At 38.5% G+C, this 20,884-nt stretch overlaps 1 protein-coding gene across 4 annotated transcripts in view; it reads left to right on the plus strand.

Annotated features, from left to right (window-relative positions):
• The window catches only part of PGM5 (phosphoglucomutase 5), a 69,106-nt gene extending 49,521 nt beyond the window's left edge, over positions 1 to 19,585 (plus strand). For 2 of the 4 annotated variants that reach the window (XM_053932633.1, XM_053932637.1), the window contains exons 8-11: positions 3,456 to 3,591; positions 4,527 to 4,710; positions 8,070 to 8,204; positions 18,040 to 19,585. In XM_053932633.1, coding sequence (XP_053788608.1) covers positions 3,456 to 3,591; positions 4,527 to 4,710; positions 8,070 to 8,204; positions 18,040 to 18,129 — 545 coding nt within the window. In that variant the 3' untranslated portion in view covers positions 18,130 to 19,585. Of the gene's footprint in view, positions 1 to 3,455; positions 3,592 to 4,526; positions 4,711 to 6,780; positions 7,081 to 7,205; positions 7,285 to 8,069; positions 8,205 to 18,039 lie in introns of those variants that run through there. The other 2 variants (XM_053932636.1, XM_053932634.1) reach the window with 2 other exon arrangements.
• The last annotated feature ends 1,299 nt before the right edge of the window (positions 19,586 to 20,884 follow it).

A 20,884-nucleotide genomic window follows, 5' to 3' on the forward strand; every position in this document is an offset into this window, starting at 1 on the left:
AAGGCACCTGCAGATGACTGTTGGTAGGTGAAAATCAGAGTAATGAAATTACAGAAACAGATTTTAATTTGCTGAAAGAAGGAAGAGCAATAAGTACAACAACATATATGTATGCAGTAACCAAGCTGATGGATGTTCTTAGTTTAAATCCATTAATACTAACAAACTGAAACACTTCCTGGGCGCACAAGATTACTGTCCTTGTCATTGTATCAGGCTAGTATTTTTAATTGGTGATTTTTGATTCTGAAACAGGATCAAGAGAGCCAGATCCTAGATATCCAGGCTTTTGTCTCCAGATTACCTTCTCCCATTGCTTTCTCTTTGCAGAGAAGAAACAATATGTCCTCTGAGGGACATGCAAGGACAGAGAACTTGCCAAATCTGCTAAATGTATATGAAGAAGATACATTCAGCCCTCCTCATACAGATTTATGTGCTTAAGCCATACCAGAGCAAAGTTCAGAATACAGCAAAGAGCTCTTCAGAAATGCTTCTGTCCCTGTTCCACTAGAATGTTTTGGTTCAGTGAAATGTACTTAAAGTGTTTGCTGAATCAGAACGCATCTCTTTAATGTTCAGCTTAGCCTGTTGCACTATTGTCATGATGTAGACCATTTTGCTGAAGAACTGCAGCGCTCTTCGCTTATGATTTGCTGGCCTGCAGTCTGCTGCGTGTTATGTAGCAGGAGAATAAATGGTCATTCATATTGGAACAAATTAATAAAGAGTTAAGCTTAGTTCCATGTTTCCACTTCTTAAGTGTCTATTGAAACAGTTAAGTAATTTAAATGACTAGTGCTAATCAGAAACAGAGGTGACATTTTAGGCAAAATTTTTTTCTGTGTAAGAATGAATGGCTGAAAGGAGAGGCATGCAGATGCATGCAGGTTCAGAGAGAAAGGACCAGCTGTGTTGGCGTGAGCCTGCTGTTACCAGGGCCCTGCCTGTCCCCCTGGGGCTCCCTCACTCTGCCCAGGAGCAGCACCAGGGCTGTCAGCCCCTGCCCCAGCAATGCTGCAGCAGGGCCAGTGTCCAGCTCCCCACAGCCCTGCCATGTCAAGCCAGGGGTCCCCCAAAGCCAGGTCTGTATATGCTTCACACATCCTGGCCTGGCAGTGCCCTATTCCCATCCCCAGGAAGCGCCTGATGCCCGGAGCTGGGGCTGCCCTGGTGCCCACGACTGCCCTGCTGGGGGGGTGGTGGAACTGGACAGGCCCTGGCTGCTCATGCCCTACTATTCCCAGTCTCCTGAGTGTCCACAGCCCCTGTGGTGATGTGATGATTTTCCTTGCTGTTAGAATATATGGAGGAGGAACAATATATGTTTGGGGGGAAGTGAAAGCTCTATTCTAAATTTCTCTTTTGGTTGGAGGGGCAGAGGCCTGCAGCATTATCTGGGAACAGACTCTTGGCTTTGGTGGCAATGACTGTGACTCTGCTGCCTGCTTTGCCTACAAGTAAGCTGACTTTATTATTCATAGAATGTATTACTGGTGTTCCTGTTGAATATATCCTTAAGCTGATCTAGCATATTACTTCAGTGAGGGAGTAGAAGAGGTGAGAGGTGACCTTTAAGGTCCCTTCCAGCCCAGACAATTCTGTGATTCTATGCCTGAGTGTCTGAAGGACTGACTTGCTGTAGAGGGACATTTGTTTTCCTTTCTTATCTGAAGCTATTTGCAAAGCTTTGAGAGCTCATAAATAACCCTGCCCTTTTTCATCTGACTGGTTGGCACTTCATGCTTTCACAGTACTGGAGCAGGGATCAGAGTGAGCTGTGGCTCCTCTTGCAGCAGCTCCTCAAGCACCAGCCCTAAACTATGGCTGCTGTAATAGGACACTGCTGTTGCAGAGAGCTTGCAGATTACAGAACAAGTAGCAAAAAAGAGATATTCTTACTATCAAGACAGCTACTTTGCAAATGGAAGGCATGTTACTGTCTCAGCTCTCAAGTCTATCTACAGTGTTTTTGTTTTCTGTAATACCTAACACACAGACATAAACAAAATCTTCATGCAAATCTTTATCCTCATCAACAAGTGTTCAATAATCATTCCTATACAACTTCAATATTGTGCTGAATAGTAATTTGCTTTTATTTAACTCTGTGGCAGTTAATGTTAAGACTGATGTTAGATAAAGAGTGTTGAGGCTGAATGTAACACAAGAAGCATAAGTGGCAGGCAGATCTGTGGCAGACCCAGGACAATGGGCGCTTAGAAAATCCATATGAGCGGAGGCTGCTGATTGTAGCTCTCTCTCAAGAAGAGGGATTGCAAGTTCAAGGTAACTGCTATTTTGACAGATGGCTGGCTGTGTGGACCTTGCAGGCTGTTATGTAAAGCTGAGCCATATGAAGCAGTCTTGCTGCAACAGGATTTTTGTATTTGAAGAAGGAGAATGTTTCAGGAAACAGGTTTTCAGCCTAAGAGTTTTTAGATTCCTCTCTGATGGATTTTGTTAACTATCTTCTAAAGACAGATAATTCAGTTGGTTGCCTCCATAATCAGCAGGTACTTAATGGAGTAAACAAAACTTCTGAATTACTGCACTTGCTTTGTACTCATGTTTAAATAATGTGTGACTAGACAGAAAGCCCTAAGGCTTCAGCCAACAAACTTTAACCAAATTTAGTATTATTATGTCAGAGCAATGGCTATGTGTTTGATAACTCTTCAAGTTTCTTGAGTCTGTTAGCTAATATAATTGCCATCAGTATTTACTGAGTGCCAGCAGTGTTGGATCTTACTTAGGGTATTCCAAAACTGTTACTAGTCTTCATTGTTGCAACAATTTCTCTCTTCATAAGATAGAAGCATCAAGTCTTCTTTAGCACTGAGAGGTATAAGAAGAAATATAAAAAAGGGAACAATCCCACTCTCTGGTTTGCTTGTTTTCTTCCCACTCCAGAAGAATCTTTTCAAGCACTTGGTTGTTGTCCTTACTGGAGGTCATGAACTTTGTGGAAATTCACAATATTTATGGAATGGGAAGTTCTTTCTCTGCAGTTTGACATCTGCAAATTAACATCTGCAGAGATAAGGAGATTCTGTTGAGCTTGACTCTCATTCTGGCACATGGCTGGAGTTTGCATATCTAGCCCAGTTCTGGGAGACAGCAGCAGAGATGTGAAAACACTGTATATCAATAAGAAGGAATAATGACTACAAATGTTTTCATACTGCTATTATTTCTATTCAAGTACGTATACATATTTTGATTTAACTTTACAAGTATGGGCTTTCTTATGCATAAATAAGAGATGCTAAGAGATCACATTTTAAACATTAGTTCTGGTTTTCTGTCTGGAACATATCAGAGATGCTGGGGCTAGTACTATTGATTACTGTTATGTGACATACACAGTTAAATGAAACATTTTTCCAGCCTTCTTCCCTTGTTTTCTGCTTTGCAGTGATACCAAATAATGTGCTTAATGTCTGTCTCCTTAGGGTCTGACCACCTCCGAGAGAAAGATGGACTGTGGGCTGTGCTAGTTTGGCTTTCAATCCTAGCAACTCGAAAGCAGAGTGTGGAGGAGATTGTCAGGGATCACTGGGCAAAATTTGGCCGGCATTACTACTGCAGGTGAGAAAAATGGGGAAAAGGAACTAATGCAGCTGATAGGAGAATTCTGCTACAATCATTGCTTGTTTAGATGTGCTCAGCTGCATTTAGGGGTGCATTCTCTGTGCCTACAGAATGAAAATGTGCCATACATTATCACTGTTTTGTAGACAGGTATTTCCAGAGGAGTAAGTGTCAGAAAAAGGATCTATGTGTGTATGTCACTGCTAGCATATGAGCAATTGAATTTTTAAATATTGAGTGGCAAAAAGATTTGAATTATTTACTTGTGGAATATATAGGTGCATCTTGTTACATGATGTTGAAAAAGAAACATAATCCCAGCAAGATTTGCTCCTGCATTTTTTTTCTGTAAATGCCTCCATGTGACATTGTTTTAGTGAGAACTGAAACCCATACCTGCTTCCAATTCAGGATAACTCCTCCAAAGATAGAAACATTTACTTACTTTTAATAAGGTCTCAATATGGTGAGTTCTAGCTGTCATTTTCATTTTTGCTTCTGTCTCTCTCTTAATCCAGATTTAATCTAGAGGAGTTCGTAATTTGTGAGATCTTTTGGACACAGCTGTTCCTCAAAACTTGTTGCTAAGTTTACTCTGTTTCACTTGTCTGTTGAGCACTGTACTGATTGTGTCATTAAGTTTTGAAAGCTAGCTGTGTATTTTCTATGCCACTTTAGAAATTGCATTTTCTAGATGCTTTCTGTTGATTTAGAGTCAGGTGGCCAGTGTAGAACTGTGGTTGCACACATGTAACGATTAGATGGCACAGGACTTGAATGTGTGTGCTGGTTTCGTTTGCAATCAGTACTTCTGTGGTGCACTTCTGATTTTTGAAGTAAGCAGTAAATTGCTAATTGTGAGTATATAGAGCTCTCTGAAAGCTCTGGGGACTTATTTTCTGGTTCTACCTTTTTTTTGATATATGTGCAAGGTTTGATTATGAAGCACTGGAACCCAGAACAGCGTATTTCATAATGAGAGACCTGGAAGCTTTGATCACTGACAAATCATTCAGCCATCAGCAGTTTGCTGTGGGTAACAATATGTACAGCGTGGAGAGAACAGACAGCTTTGAGTACATAGATCCTGTGGATGGCACTGTGACCAAAAGACAGGTATGACTGTAGTGATGGATTAGCAAAGTTTTGCAGCCGTCATATTGTCCCCAACAGTGTTGTTTCTGAAGTTCAGCTGGCAAGACTGTCCATTTATTTATGGGATGGTGTTTCCTTTGCTGTGATAGATACTGCATTTCCTACTTAAGAGTAGCTCAGTCTGGATAAAATAATCCACCTTTAGTTTATCTTGCGCTTGTTGTACATAACTGGAGACAATAGTGTCACAGTGTACATAGGATGGAATGAAGTCCCTATTGAAAGCAATGTGTGTACAGGGAGGGTTCCTTTCCAGAACAGCAGAAAATATCATATAGAAAGAAGGTCTTTCCTTTTTCTATTTTCTATTTGAAATCTCCACTGGCTACACATTACAAAAAAAAAATTAAAAAAAAAATTCTTGTTCTTGGTGACCCACAGGATTTACATAACTGAGATGCAATATCTATTGTAGGCAGTAGCATACAGAAGACTTTAGAAGGTTGTAGCCTATGGAGGTATATTTGACTTCTCTAGCCCAAATTACCAGCTCCTTCTGGACTCTATCTATACTTAATTCCTTGATTATCAAGAATGGCAGTTCAAACTGAGCCTTAAGTGTTTGGAAATTCATTATGTGCTTGAAAGTAACCATGTACTTTTACCAGGTTTAAATTTATATTTATATTAAATTTATTGTAACTTGAATATGAGCTGTGACTCCTATTAAAGTTTGTCCTGATTTTTTGCTGCTTATGTTTTTATGGTCCTAGTTTCTCTGGTTTTTAAATTATTTGATCTAAACAGACCCTAGGAAATTATATTACAAGCCATTAAAACTATTGTCATGCCTTTCTGCTCAGAGTCTTTGTAGTTTCCATTCATCCTTGCATTCAGAAAATATGAGCAGCCTATCTGCCACTGAGCTACTTTCTTGTTGTGTATTACTTTTGAAACAAGATATGAGAACATCGTCATATTCAAGTCTAGTGGAAAATTACAGACATGGCAAACTCGTGACCTTTGTAGTTCAAAAAGCAGCTTGTGAATTTTAATTGCACTTTTCTTTCCTTTAATTTCTTTATCCAAAGCACTTACTCTATATGGGAATATAATTGCTAATCATATCACCATGTAACACAAACAGAGAAACATGACTTGGCTTGTTTTCAGGCAGACTCTGAAGGGGAGCCCATAAAACCAGAAAGCATGTCTTTTCATAGGGAGTAGCTCCTATTTATTCAGAGTACAGTTCAACCAGTTTGTCCTTCAGCAAGGACACATTCCTAGCTTCATATGTCTGCAGCCTCAGTGGGATTCTCCAAGCACACTAAATTGGAGAGAATATTGATCTATGCTAATGAAACAACAGTTCACTGCTGCCATTTTCCTTGAGTAGCTTGCTCATCATCTCAATGCAGCTATCGCTTTCAGACTATCATAGGCTTTGTGGATTTTTCAGCTAAGTGTTCAGGAGCATGTGCCAAGCTTTATTCCTCAGAACACTGGGGAGAGAGATTTATATTCAGTGTAACTGCAATGTCTCATAAATGAGAAGCTAATGGTAATGGTAATTATTCAGTGTCAATAAGCAAAATATTTAGAAAACAAACACAGCAATGAGAAAATAGGCAACAAACAATACACACAGACTCTTGCTTCTAATTAATTCTGTTTATTGAAACCCATGAATATTGTTTATCATGCTGCAATAATGAGACTTAAAATCAAATGAAACATTCTGTTGTTCTGGAAGACTTCTAATTTTTAAAGCTGTACTGTGTTTTTGCACACATCAGCACATAACAATGCTGCTCCTGAGGGTCTACAAGCCAGGAATGGGAACAGTGGAATTTTTGTGTAAAATTTGAGTTATAAGGATGAGAGGTAAAAGTTGACCATTTTACTAAGAGACAAAAGTTTCCAGGGAGACCTTATTGTGACCTTTCAGTACTTCAAGAGGGCTTATAAGAAATATGAGGACAATTCTTTTAGCAGAGCCTGTTACAGTAGTACAAGTGATAATGGCTTTAAACTAAAAGAGTAAATTTAGACTAGATGTAAGGAAGACCTTTTTTTTTTTAACAATAGGAGTGGTGGGACAGTGGAACAGGTTGTGCAGAGAGATGGTGGATGCCCCATCCTTGGAGTCATTCAAGGTCAAGTTGGATGAGGCTCTGAGCAACCAGATCTGATTGAAGATGTCCTTGCCCACTGCAGTGAACATGATGACCTGATGATGTCAGGATTGGATGACCTTTAGAAGTCCTTTCCAACCCAAACCATTCTATGATTCTGTGATTATCAAACAATGCTTTATATGGTGCTAAAGATGTTTTGGCATATATCTGAGGAAACAAAGGTTTTGCTTAGGTTTTACTTATACTTTAGAATATTGACACACTGCATTTCCAAAATCAGTGTCGTGTCAAGCTGTTGATAAAACTGGAAAAATAAAATGCATTTCTTTTAATTCTCTTCTCTCATTTTTTACTGGTTTACTGCCCTTTAAACAGAAGCAGCAAGGATCTCAGTTTGTGCACTAGACCTTTGACAGCAGAAGGACAAAGGGAAGGAAAAGTTCAGTCGCTTATCAGAGGTTGTACTTAGTCTAAGGATACCATTTAAATAAAGGGAACTAGAATGTGTATTAATGCACAGCTGGTGTAATATTGCAACACTACAACTATTTATCTGTGCAATTTAGTCCTCTGGCCTTGATGGCCTTCCTGTGCAGAAACTGTGGATCCAAGAATATGGCCTGTGGTCTGTAAAAAAAAATGTTCATATATGCAGTGAAACAGGGGGGAGGAGAAAAGAAAAAAGATGTGAACATGGCAGCAAAGAGCAAATTTTTAGTTAATTAATGAATTAATCAATCCTCCTTATTATGCACACAGTTAACATGCATTAATTAATGTACTTGAAATTAACACCTTAAGTTTTCCAAATTGTACTAGACTTATTGAAATTCTTGCAGTCATATATTGATGTGTAGTATTTGAGGGGTAGCAGTGGGTCCTGTCTCTTGTATTCACTACTGACAACTGTTTTTTGATCCAGGGATTCTGTAGCTGTTTTGTAGGCCACTTACCTTTAGTGATCTTATACCTGTTTCTCAGGCTGTTGATTTTGTGCTCTGCCACACAGAGTAAGAGCAAATCAAGTAAAAGAAGTAAAAACATCAGTAAGAATATTTGTTAATAGGAGTAGGAGGGAATGCACAACATCATTTCTAGTGTTCAGAGGGGGGAAAAAGAGTGTGTTGTCCAAAGCTGTGGGGAAAGAAGAAGAATGATATCCAGATGAGTCTTCCCTTCACTTCTATTTTGGAGCAGTTCTGTGACCTTACATATATCATGTTCCTTCTTCTTTCGTAGGGGCTGCGGATTATTTTTTCAGATGCTTCCAGACTCATCTTCAGAATGAGTGCTTCTAGTCATGTGAGAGCTACTCTGCGGATCTATGCAGAGAGTTATGAAAAGGATCCGAGCCAACACAATAAGGAACCACAGGTAATGCAATAGGATTGTAGTAAGTTTGTAAGTAAAGCACTGCCTCTGTAATAGCAGTGGCCAGGGGTTTTCATCTTTGATCAGAAGCAACACTCAATGATTTGACCCATGTACTGTGTTTGTAGATTATTTCCTTAGTCTTGTAAATGTACACCTTTGAGGAAGGACCAGCAGTTTTAATATATATTGGTGTAATATCTAACACAAGAGGAATGTCAAGGGCTGAGATGCCTCATGTTAAATGCTGAGTAATGACTTCAAGTCTGTTAAGAGAAGTCATTATAGTTATAATTTTTTCAGAAGTTTTTAAGAGTTGTGATTTGATTTATGGAGCAGTATTTTAAAAATAAGATAACCATTTTTGAAGCAGGTTATCTAAGAACCACTCAATTAGGGCATCCCAAGGATTCTTCACAATCAGAGTACAGTTAGGAAATATGGATACCAGCGTCTAAACAATGTAGGGATTCCTTGCAAGGCAAAGACTTACTGCTGTCTAAGAATCTTCTATCAAAACCAGACTTTTTCCTAAGAGTGAAGGTTAAGAGCAAGTTGCTAGATTGTCCAGCAGATGCATTATACAATTAATAAAATAAATCACACTTTACACTCTCAGGTTCTTAGTAAATGTTCTTTATGCTGTGATATACAAGAGAGGACTAAGGATATTTCATGGAAAAGAAGTTAAGCATTTGGCTTGTAGTAAATCAAAACTCTGTAGTTTTAAGTCTCATGTAGTTGTGTCTCCATGAATGGAATACAAATGCAAATCAACCAAAACATATATGCTGTCAAATGAATTTGAACCCTAGGTAAGAGTTTGATGTTTCACCAGATTCTGACCATAAACTCAGTGAGTTTCTTCCTATGCTATTAAACAGTCATGTATCAGTCATGAAAAGTACTTCAGTTGTCACACAGATGTTGCAGATACCATGTCTGCAGATACGATCTATTAAATTATGCTTGCATTTGCTTGAGAGAGGTGCATGAAATCTCACCAGAATACAGACAATGTTCAGGGAACAGCAGGAATGGGTCTGCTTCACAAGGCAGTAGGAGCCAGGCATCCAGACCTGCTGGGCCACAGGCAGTGCCCTCCTTGTAAGTGACAGTCCTACAGCAGGAGAGTGAGGAGGACAGGGCAGTTCTCTGGTGGCAAGCTCCCTTAACAAGTGATGGATCAGACGCAGGGTTCATCTGGGGCAGCAGAAGATGGTACCAGAGACAAAGCTGGAGACAAGGATGAGTAGACCTACTCAGGAGACAGGGTCAAAATCAAAACTAGAGACAAGATACAGCCTATATCCACGCAGTCTTTCAGAGAAAGAAGTTGCCTGTAGCATGGACCTGAGGTCCACCCAGGCAGCAGAGGCAAGATAAGGCTAGAGATAAGCACTTCTACAGCTTAGCTCAGGGAGGGGAACAACACCCCTGGGACAGGCTGTAATGGGCCTTGGCCAGGTTGCAGGGGAAGGTCCTCAGGGGATCCTAAGCAGGCCACTAGGGCTTATGACTGCCCTCGAGGATTTCAGAGTTTGGTCTTCTATTCAGCACACCAAAAGGGTCTTCTATTCCCAAGGACAGAAAAAAGGCTGGAAGGGACTTTTTTCTGTATTGGTAACAAAGCCTGTCAGATCACAGCACTTTCGGCTGTTTAATCAGGATATTCAGTAGTGAATAAATAATCCCAGGGGTAGAAATGATATTGCCTTGAAACTTGCTACAGGGACTTTCCTGCATTTATCCAGTGCAGACAGGCATTTTAATATCCAGACTGTCTCAGGAAATAACATGGTACTGTAAACACTCTCCTCATCTCCTGCCATATGCATAACATCTGGGATAAATAGAAGTTTCATCTCAATTAATACAATAAATTCTTTATTTGGTTTCTTATTGCATAATATTGCACAGTTCCCACTGCTTCTCTTTCCTTGCCCTGGCTGCATGCTTTGCCAGCAACAGGAGTGTATTAGAAGCAACAAGGTCATAGATTGCATCCAACAGGCAGATGGCGGACTTCAAGACAGTGCATAAATTTTAGGAGATCCTCATGTACAAAAATAACTAAACATCTCCCAGGAGAACACTTGATAGTCTTCAGTGAAGTGTGTAAAAGAATGTGAATAAAATACTCCTTTTTCAGAAAACAGCATTGCTAGGAAGGAGTGCCATAGTTTTCCTGATACTGTAATTCCTTTATTGTTCAGTTTGTTTTAAAGTTCATACTGACATGCACACATCTAAAAGGGGTGTGACAGATTTGAAGTCTCAAGCACTTTGTTGCCTATTTGCTGTCAGTAATAGGAACATAGCGTATACATAAGTGGTCACTTATGGAAAAAGCACTGACATAAAGAGGTATGTTAAGTATATACGTATACATTATGTATTACATTATGGTATTTAAGAAAGTTGTTACATTTTGAATGATAAATGCATATTTTTCTGTAGCTGACGAGACAATTGTATATGGTTTCTGTATTATTGCACTCTTTCTGAAACAGCTGATCAAGAAAATCTCCCTTCCATACCTTTTATATCATAAACCAAGACAAGATTATTTGATGGTTGGCTGCTTAAGTAAATATTCAGATGGTCCTGTTTATTGCACCATGTCTTTCCAGCGTCTTGTTTTAGATAATGCTCTGCTCCATGTTTTTGCCTGGTGATAATTCCAGTCAAAACCTGAACTGAAACACAAAAATACCTTGATATATCTTTTGCTTTTTGTCACAGAAAATAAATGTCTCTTTCTTGACAGAGAACTCAGTCATGTTGGAGGTTCTGTTTTGTGGAATCATTATGGTAATTAGCTTGACTTTGCCTCATACCAGCATCCTTTTTTCCTCCCTTTTGTTTTCCAGACAAAACCTTTTCCAAAATTAATCATCCAACTTTACAGTAGTGTTCAAGTTCTTTTATTTTGCTTCTGTAGTCTTTGACAATGTAGCTTCTGATGGTGAATCTTTCACAGATAATTAAATATCTGAGCTACATTTTCCAATGTGCATGTTGAGATGTGCATATTATTCTGGAACACTAATGGCGGCACTTTTTGAGTTGAAGTGGACCTTCTTGACCTTTTGTTCCAGTTTATATGTAGGCCAGTGTGTGTCGTAAAACATAGGTGTTAATGAATGTAAGAATCACCCAAATCGTATTTTAGTATCATCTGTCATACAATTAATTGGTAATACTTTCTACCTAGAATAAAGCATAGACATAGATCCTGATCTACAACAAAGGAGTTCAGGGGAAAGTGGTAAAATATGCCAATAATTTATGTTTGAGGTCATAGACAAATGTGAATACCCATGACTTCTGGCTGTAGAATTACTCATTTAAAGAAATTTGCAGAAGCAGCTTCATAGACAGCTGGGAAATAAGTGTTTGCTATTTTTCTTCCATTCAGTTCTTTCTGCAAGCCAGTATCAACAGTATCCTGAAAATCAGGAGCAATAAAGAAAAATTAATATCGTACTCTCTCCAAAGTATATCAGAAACAACTCAATGTTTTCAATTCAAACAAATCAAATTCAATTCAATGTATTATGCATTTGAATATTGTGTAACTTAGAGTAGTGATGCAATCTAGATCTAAAACAAAGTCTTGAAAACAATGCCTAGTACTTTTCTAAAACTGAAATATTCTCTCTAGAATTAAAGACCACTCAATTGATGTGGCTTGTCACAGGTGATGCCCCTCATCACTGGGCATTCCTGAGAATAGTGCTTTCCAGATAGTTTTTGCATGGAAGATTTATATTTTAAAATTATTTATTTGTTTTTAACTATTCAAATAGGCATCCAACTAGCATTTTAGAAAGCTCAGTTCATTATAACAAACAACAGGTTTCTCTCTGAAGTCTTATATGAATTGGACCTTTATTCATTGGCTTGTATCTTTTTCTAAGTGAGTGGAGTTATGAGTTTTCCTAAATTTAATACAGTTGTAAAAAGTAGAGAGATGTTCAGTGGGCATGAACTACTAAAATAAGACTTTGTTGACCTTTAATCTCATTTATAGCCTTACTTTGTTTGGTCACCTCAATATTTGATATTTGTACTTCCCCACACATGTCTTGTTCTTTGTTTAGCCACATGGATGTATTATTGAACTAGGATAAGATTCAAACAGGAAGTTTCATATACAAAGACAAAGAAAGAAATGATCCACAATGGTTGTACTTGTAAATCTGATGTGTTCTTCAACAACATATTGTGTTGTTTCAGGATAAGCATCCTGAAAAGAATCAGTAGTTAATAGTCCCCATTATTCTGATAATGACTTAATTAGCTCTGTTTATAGTACATTATAATTTATTATGTGAATTCTGTCAGCAATAAATAGGTGTTGACATAGAGTCACAGAATTATAGAATGGTTTGGGTTGGAAGTGACCTTAAAGATCATCTAGTTCCAACCTCCCTCACTAGACCAGATTGCTCAGAGTTCCATCCACACCTGACTTTGAAGTTGGAGGATGGGACATTTACAACTTCTTGGAACAGCCTGTTCCAGTGCCTCAGCAGCCTCACAGTAAAGAATTTCTTCCTAGTATCTAATCTAAACTATGTGCTTTCAGTTTTAATCCATTCCCACTTGCCCTATCACTACATGTAAAAAGTTCCTCTCTTTCTTGTAGGCTCCCTTTAGGTGCTGGAAGGCTGCATTTAGATCACCCCCAGGCCTTCGGTTTGCCAGGCTGAACAAATACAGTTCTATCAACCTTTCCTCATTGGGCAGGTGCTCCATCCTTCTGTTCAGCTTCATGTCCTTCCTTTGGACTTGCTTCACAGTTCCATGTCATTCCTGTGCTGGGACCCCAGAGCTGATGCAGCACTGCAGGTGGGGTCTCAGCAGAGCAGAGCAGAGGGGCAGAATCCCCTCCCTGGCCCTGCTGCCCACACTGCTCTGGATGCAGCCCAGGACACGCGTGGCTTTCTGGGCTGTGAGTGCCCATGGCTGGGTCAGGTCCAGCCTCTCATCCCCCAGCACCCCCAAGTCCTTCTGGGCAGGGCTGCTGTGATCTGCCCATCCCCAGCCTGTGCTGGTACCAGGGTTGCTCTGACCCAGGTGTAGCACCTTGCACTTGGTCTTATAAATTCCATGAGATTCCCATGGGCCCACTTCTCAAGCTTGTCCAGGTCACTCTGGATGGCATCCCATCCTTCAGGTGTGTCAAGTACACCACTCCAGTTGGTGTTATCTGCAAATCTGCTAAGGCTGCACTTGATCCCTTCATCCATGTCATTAATGAAGATACTAAATAACACTGGTCCCATTATGGAACCCCAAGGGACACCACTTGTCACTCAAGTCCACTGGGACTCTGAGCCATTGACCACCACCCTCTGGATGTGACTGTCAAACCAATTCCTCATCCACTGAACAGTCCACCCACTGAGTCCATCTTCCTCCGGTCAAGAAAGAAGGATGTTGTGGGGGACTGTGCCAAAGCTTTACAGTAAAATGACAGATAATGACATCTGTAACCCTTCCCTTGTCCCCTGATGCCATCACCCCATTGTAGAAGGCCATTGGCTTGATCAGGCAGGATCTGCCCTTGGTGCATTGTGTTGTCTGTCCTGAATCACCTCCCTGTCCCACATGTGCACAGCTCTAGGGGCATCTGTTCCATGATCTTTCCAGGCAGAGGTGAGGCTGATGAGTCAGTAGTTCTCAGTATCCTCCCTTCTACCCTTCTTAAAGGTGGGTACAATGTTCTTCCATTTTTCCAGTCACCTGGGACTTGCTCTGACTGCAGTGACTTTTCAAATATCAGGAAGAGTGACTGTGCAACTGCCTCAGACAGTTCCCTCAGTTGTGTAGAGTCTATATTGGGCACTCTTTAAATGGGATGCAGTGAATCACAAATGTTGCAATTACGTTTGCTGAAGACCAGTAAACAATTTGCTAGTTAGTTAATTATAAGATTAGCAGCAGCCAAGCAAAGATTTTAGGGCAGGAGTTGCTTCTTTGTGTTCTTATTGGAAAAGGCAAGCCAATTATAAAGGAAAAAAAAAAAGAAAAAAGGTTAAAATAATCAAATTCAGTGTTTGATCATCAAACACAGAATTTCTGAAATGAGTATTGAACAGTGAGCAGCAGAGGGGAAAACCCTCTGATTTGCACATGGATCTTGTTTGGTATATGATTTTTTTTTTTTATATGTGATTGTATATGTGAGTGATTATAAAAAATGATTGTTTATGGTGTGAGATGGTCCAAGAGCAGGGAACTGAAATTAACAATCTAGAAGTCCTGGGTTCTATATCAGTTCACTGGGACAAAATGAAAGGAATCTATATGGTTCTCTCAAGGCACATACAACACTAAGCACAAGAGCAGTTTGCTAGACAATTATTGCCTCTTTGTTTAATTTTAGGGGTTTTTAGGGGGTTTTTAGCATGACTCTGGTTAGGTATCAGAACATACAGTACAGTCCATAAAAAATTACATTAAATTGTTCTGGTTTCATCTGGCTAGAATTAATTTTCTTCTTACTAGGTGGTAGAGTGCTGTTTTGGATTTGGTATGAGAATAATGGTCATAACACACTGATGTTGTAGTTGTTGCTAAGTAGAAGTTAACCCATGTCAAGGACTTTCAGTCTCCTATGCTCTCTCAGTGCAGAGGTCCACAAGAATCTGGGAGGGACCATAGCTGTGATGGCCAAAGGGATATTCCATACCACAGAACACCTTGTTCAGTGTATTAACTGTGTGGGAGTTAGCTGTGATGGCTGCTTAGGTCAGGCTGATCATCAGTCAGTGGATGGTGGGTGCTATATTATGCATCATTTGTGGGAGTTTGGTTGGATTTTATTCCTCACCCTTTTTCCTTTTATTATTAATTTTGTTATCGTATCTTAGTTTATTTCAGTTATTAATATGTGCTTATATCAGTCCACAGGTTTTACATTTTTCCAATTCTCTACCAATCTGCCAGGGTCAGGGAAGTAAGTGAACAGCTGTGGGATACTTAGTTGCTGACTGGAGTTGAACCATAATAAAAGCTTTGCCTTTACTGTTAAAATTCCTAAGATTTTCTTAGAGGACACATGGAATGTGGAGATTTACATCTGTTTGAACACACTCTTAGATAATGCAGCATGTTTGTGCTATTCAGGTAATTTAGCTTCAGATTCTTCTCAAAGTCACATTACAGAGTGAAGAAATTTTAAATCAACTGGGACTGTAAAGGAAATAAATCATGAGACACTAATTATCAAATATTCCTCGAATCAAGGAAATTAGTTAATCTCATAGTTAAAACTCATCTTCCCTTAAAGTTCTTTGGATATACTAGAAAAGAAGTAATCTTTTGCGAACACAGATGTCTTCATGGTCCACTTGGTTTCCATTTTCCTTCTGTTTATTTCACCTCTCATGTCTGCCCTCTATTGCCAGAGGCAGAACAACTGGCTTCTTGACCTTTATTGTAATTCCGTGTAAGTTAACAGGCAGACCATGCACATGACTAGAGAGGTCACTTTCCTTTTTTTTCTGTGGAAGGTGTTCTTCTCAACTGAATCAAATGAACACCACCAGTGCTGTGGTGAGTCCACTGAGTCCATCTTTCTCCAGTCAAGAAAGAAGGATGTTGTGGGGGAACAAAATTATTTCTAGGGAAAAGGCTTTTAATCTGTATTTGCCTGATGTTAGATATCTTGCTTGCTTGATTTATTTTCTTGTAATCATTCATCCCCGTTATTTTTTTGAGATATAACTACTATCTGTAATTACTAAAGCAAGATTCTGTTCAAGTTAGTTCTGTTAATTTTCAATTCTTGTATTTTATCTAAAGGGTAACATGCCATATGTCCTAAACAGTTGCCAAGAATGAATGGGCTATTTAACATCCAGAGTAATTTCACTTGTCACTTAGAGCTGAAATGTCAATAGTAAAGTTTTACAATTTTTCAAGTAGACAGAACCGATAAAGAATGCTTTTTAAAAATATCTCCTTGAGATATAGAAGTCTTTCTAGAGGAATATTAGTGATAAATGATTGTTGGCTGAGATTTATCTCTTGCAACTGAAATGTAAACTATTCATGGCAGAGGTAAAGGAATTTTTAAAAGGCATATGTAGTCCTAGTATCCTGTTATTCTGTCCTGTTCTTGCTATTCCATATATGATGCACTTTTGCCTTTTTTACATATTTTGGATGAAGAAAATGTAAAAAATAAATTTAAGTGTGGAAAGACAGAATTAAAAAAGGACTTTCTCTGGTGAGAAGCATGATTGCAACAAGCAGAATACTTAGTAGTAATTGGAATCATTTGGCAAGCTAAATTGCTTTTGTAAATGGTGTCAAATAAACTCATTTGATTCCATATTTTGTTCCAACGTTGTGTAAAGTGTTGCTTGTGGATTTTTTTTTTAATTCAGAGTGCATTTTTTGCCTAAAAAAGTAGGGTCCAGTAAAGCAGGTCAGGAGAGTTGCTTTTTAATTTTTCTTGTACTTTTTATATTAAATAAGGAAGAGGTTTCTTAGAGGAGTGCTGGAGAACTTAAAATGCTTTAGTCTCATCCAGACCTTATAAATTTGCACATTTTAATATTTACTTTTGCAGCATTTTCTCACAGATGTGAATTTGTGCTCCTCATATTAATCTTCTTTAAGTATGTTTGACTTTACTAGACTTGTGTTCTGCCTCAGTGATTATTCAGTAGATAGATATCTACAAATATGGAGCTTTTTTAACAATAACATGTCAGACTGCTCACACTTGTGCATAACTGAGCTTAATCATAAACTCACTTGACACCAATGGCATTCATGGTGTTATTCCATGACTCTGCTTGCACAGTTAGTCTCTCCACTCTTTTGATTTAACTGTCTGACTTCATAAATAAAGCAAACACCTCATCCTGTCAGAAACTGTCAGGTGGCTGAAACAGATTCAAAGTATTGATTATACAGGCTTATAAAAAAAGGTATCTGTAAATTTCAGCTCTCCAGAATTACTGTTCTGTTTCATTTGATACTCAAACCTAATGTATGTGAAGTTGGAATTAGTTTATTTAAAAGGGACAGCTGTAGAAAATCTCTAGGGGTCAAAGAATTAGTTTGGTAACCAAACATATGAGTCTCTGAAAAGAAAGTTTTCACACAAAACTCACTTCTGCCATTTTATCTTTGTGAATCATTTAATGAACTGAAAGAAGATCCAATTGCCACTTTAAAAATTGTATTTTACTTGATTTTCATGTGGTACTGTCATAGCTGTCATCTGTACTCACCCATTCAGGCCTATAAATGGCTATTTAATAAAGCCTGCAGCCTGAAACTTGAAAGTTCTTGCTGTTCTTTTGGAATTTATCCTATTAATACAGTTGCATGTAGTATTAGTCAAAACACACCTCTGTGAATTCTGTTAAGGTAGTTAGTTGTTACAGTACCTCTTGACCCTAAGCTTCACATATTAAGTGTATTTAGGAAGAAAATATCTGTTTGGTTTCCCCTCATCAGAATAGAAACAAGTCTACCTCTCTTATTTCTGGGTTGTTTTATACTGCAGATTTCAAAGAGCTCCACATTTCCTGTTACACAAAGAGTGATCAGTACAGCATATATTTACTGTTTCTCTTTTCTTCGTAGCTTAGGTGTACTCAATGTAAGACTTCACAAAACATATGCTAAGCATGATACTTCATTGCGTCAAGTATAGCAGCAATCCACACCATAGCTGTGCCAGTTTTTGATATTGTTATTTACTGTTATTATTGTATAATTGTGCAGTTAAAAGAAGGATTTATAAATGTAAGATGTCTTTTGATATTTCTATTTTATGTAATTCAATGTATTTCTTCATCTTTAGGCTGTGCTGAGTCCTCTTATAGCAATTGCACTGAAAATATCTCAGATTCATGAGAGGACAGGACGAAAGGGACCCACTGTCATCACTTGAAGCCACGGAAGATTGTTAAGCCAGGGCTAAAAGAGGAGCAGCAAGGAAGAGACATAACCTTGTTAAAACTTGTTAGCCATTTGTGCCTTGTATGATATTAAAAGTTAGGTGGGAAGAAAAATTCAATATAACATTAAGCGTAATCATTAGCATTGATCTCTAAATTCAATAGTGTATTGACTTGTTTTACCTGCAGTATCATAATTTCTGGTAACAGTATAACCAAAGAAAGAGGCCTTAACATTCAAATGTTGTCAGTAATGTAGCCGAAAATTACAACTGCTTGGTTTTGAATGCTATGATAAAAGTTGAAGAAATCTCAGTAAGGGGGAGAGAGGGAGGAGTTGCAAAGCAAAGGCATGCTTGGTGAGTATTGTTTGGGATTCTTGTCATCTTCTGGTAGGTTTCTGAAGAGGTGTACAGGGCGTGTCTGAGTCACAGTGCCATGTACTAAGCTTTGCATGGGGTGTATTTCCTCCCCTGGCTCCATGCCTCCTCTCAGGCCTCTCCTGTTGCTCACAGATGCACGCTGACAGCAGTGTTGTATACACACTTACACTTGTGCCCAAAGATGGGGTTATTCCATACTTTTTTATCCCTGCTTTTAAAACATATCAATGTGACTTGTGCCTTTAGATTTTCCTTATTTTTTGACTCTTTGGTTGTTTTCCTCCAAAAGGAGGCATTTGTTCTATAAAGCTGATTTTGTCCTTCCAGCAATATGTCGGGTATGGAATCTGACTGTCTTCCATAATACTCCTCATGTCAGGAGATGATACTGGTGCTTACTGTGTTTGAAAGATAATCTCTGCAAGTTCACAAATTCTTTAAGGAGTTACAGAAGTTTTTTTAAGTCTTTGGAATACTTATTCTCCACTTACCACAAACCAAGTGAGTGAGAGGGAATTAAACCCTAATCAATTGAAAAGAAATACTAGTCTGATTCACCCTCTGGACATGGTTTCTATTAGATTCTTGGTAACAGTGGATCATGCAATAAAAATTTGGGGAGTGCAAGAGATGTTCCCGGCATAGATCTGAGAAGGCTGTTGGGGATATGGACATCAGCATTTTTCTGCCTGAAATGATACAGCAGTTCTAGCTATAATACTGTGCTCTGAAAAAGAACACAAACACTTTATGCATGTGATTTGCTTGAAAGCTTTGCTTCCTTGGAAACGGTGTGATCACTTGTATCGTTCGTCAAGGTGGCTTTATGCAGCTTGCCTCTTTGCAGTGTATTTCAATTCATTGTGGTTGTCAAATTTTAGTACAATTTATATAATATTGCAGCAAAGAAAATTGTTTAAATTTCTTTCAACACTCTTGTCAGAAAATGGCTATAGCACTTACTATACAATAAAGAGTAATGCTGTATATCTGTCTTATTACATAATTGTGGACAAGACACCCTGCACTTTCAAGCATCCTAATAAAGGTGCCTTTATTACAATTACATTATTACTTAATTGACTCTAAACAAATGAGGTATGTTCTCCTACCTTACCATTAAGTGTTATTATAAACCAAAAGAGATTTTAAGACTTCAGTTCTTTTTATAAAGATTTTTCTTTTATATGACCATGACATTCTCACACAGTTTGGACATCTGCTTGATAATGTTAGAGCAATTATCTTACAGAAACCTTGTTTATATAATATTTTATATTTATTAGGGATTAAACTTCTCTAGGTGCAGGATAATCTCCTAACTAGTAGATCACACAGGGTCAAGCATAGACACATTCTGGATTATGACAGTTAAAAGTACTGGGTTGCGTGAAAGAACATTCTGAAAGTCAGTCCACTAAAATTTCTAAAATTTCTTACACATTCTCTGACAATTAAATTACTTTTGATCACACAGTGAACTAGCTGTTTATCCCATTTGCCAAGCTTTTCTGAAATTAGAATGCAGTTTGAAAAGTAAAATATACTGGAGCCAGCTGTCTTTCAGGATGCAGTGGGAAGACTCAAGAACAGATGAAGACTGAAGAATATTTGTGCTTTTATCAGAAAGCTGTCACTAGAGCTGCAGTAGATGGCAGTCTACTTTCATGAAGGCAGTCATCATAAACAAAGGACATGTTTTAAAATCTCTGTATTGACTTTGTCCTGGGCTGGAGAAACATTAGTTGTACCTGTGTAGGGAAATGGAGAAAAGGGCTGTTTCAGAAAAGGGTTGTTTGAGTCTGGTTTTGAATAGCTGTCAAACAGCAGACTTGCAGAAGTAACCTAACCTGAAATCCGCTCACCATCACTTTTTTATGGTGATGGGTGATACTGATAAAATGTTACTGGTATTTTCCACCAGTTAACTGCTTTTCTCTGCAAGAAGATGAATAAAACTTTGTAAGGCTCAAGTACAGCTCTTTTTATCTGATGTGTGTGGGAGAGGACTGTAGCCACAGTCTCATGGGAGTGTGCTGCATTTCTTGAGGTCCTTTCATTATTAATGTGAGAGATGAATGTGTGGAAAAAAGCAATTTTTTGAACTTACAAAAAGATGCAGAGCTCCTAAAACCAGACCATACATTTAGTAGAGAGAAAACTATTATTAATACTGTTCATTTTACCACAGTGTCTAGGCACTGTGACAGAGACGCACACCCTTTTGTGCTATTGTTTAATTAGCAGCTTCCTCAAGTCTGGAAGTTGCAAGATTCCTGTATTATTCAGCTGTGATTGCACTAACATTTATTTGGATCATGCTGTTTCCTAAACCCTCATATTTTCTGTGTTCAGAGACAGTTTG

The sequence above is a fragment of the Vidua chalybeata genome, chromosome Z, assembly GCF_026979565.1.
Source record: "Vidua chalybeata isolate OUT-0048 chromosome Z, bVidCha1 merged haplotype, whole genome shotgun sequence".
NCBI lineage: Eukaryota > Metazoa > Chordata > Aves > Passeriformes > Viduidae > Vidua > Vidua chalybeata.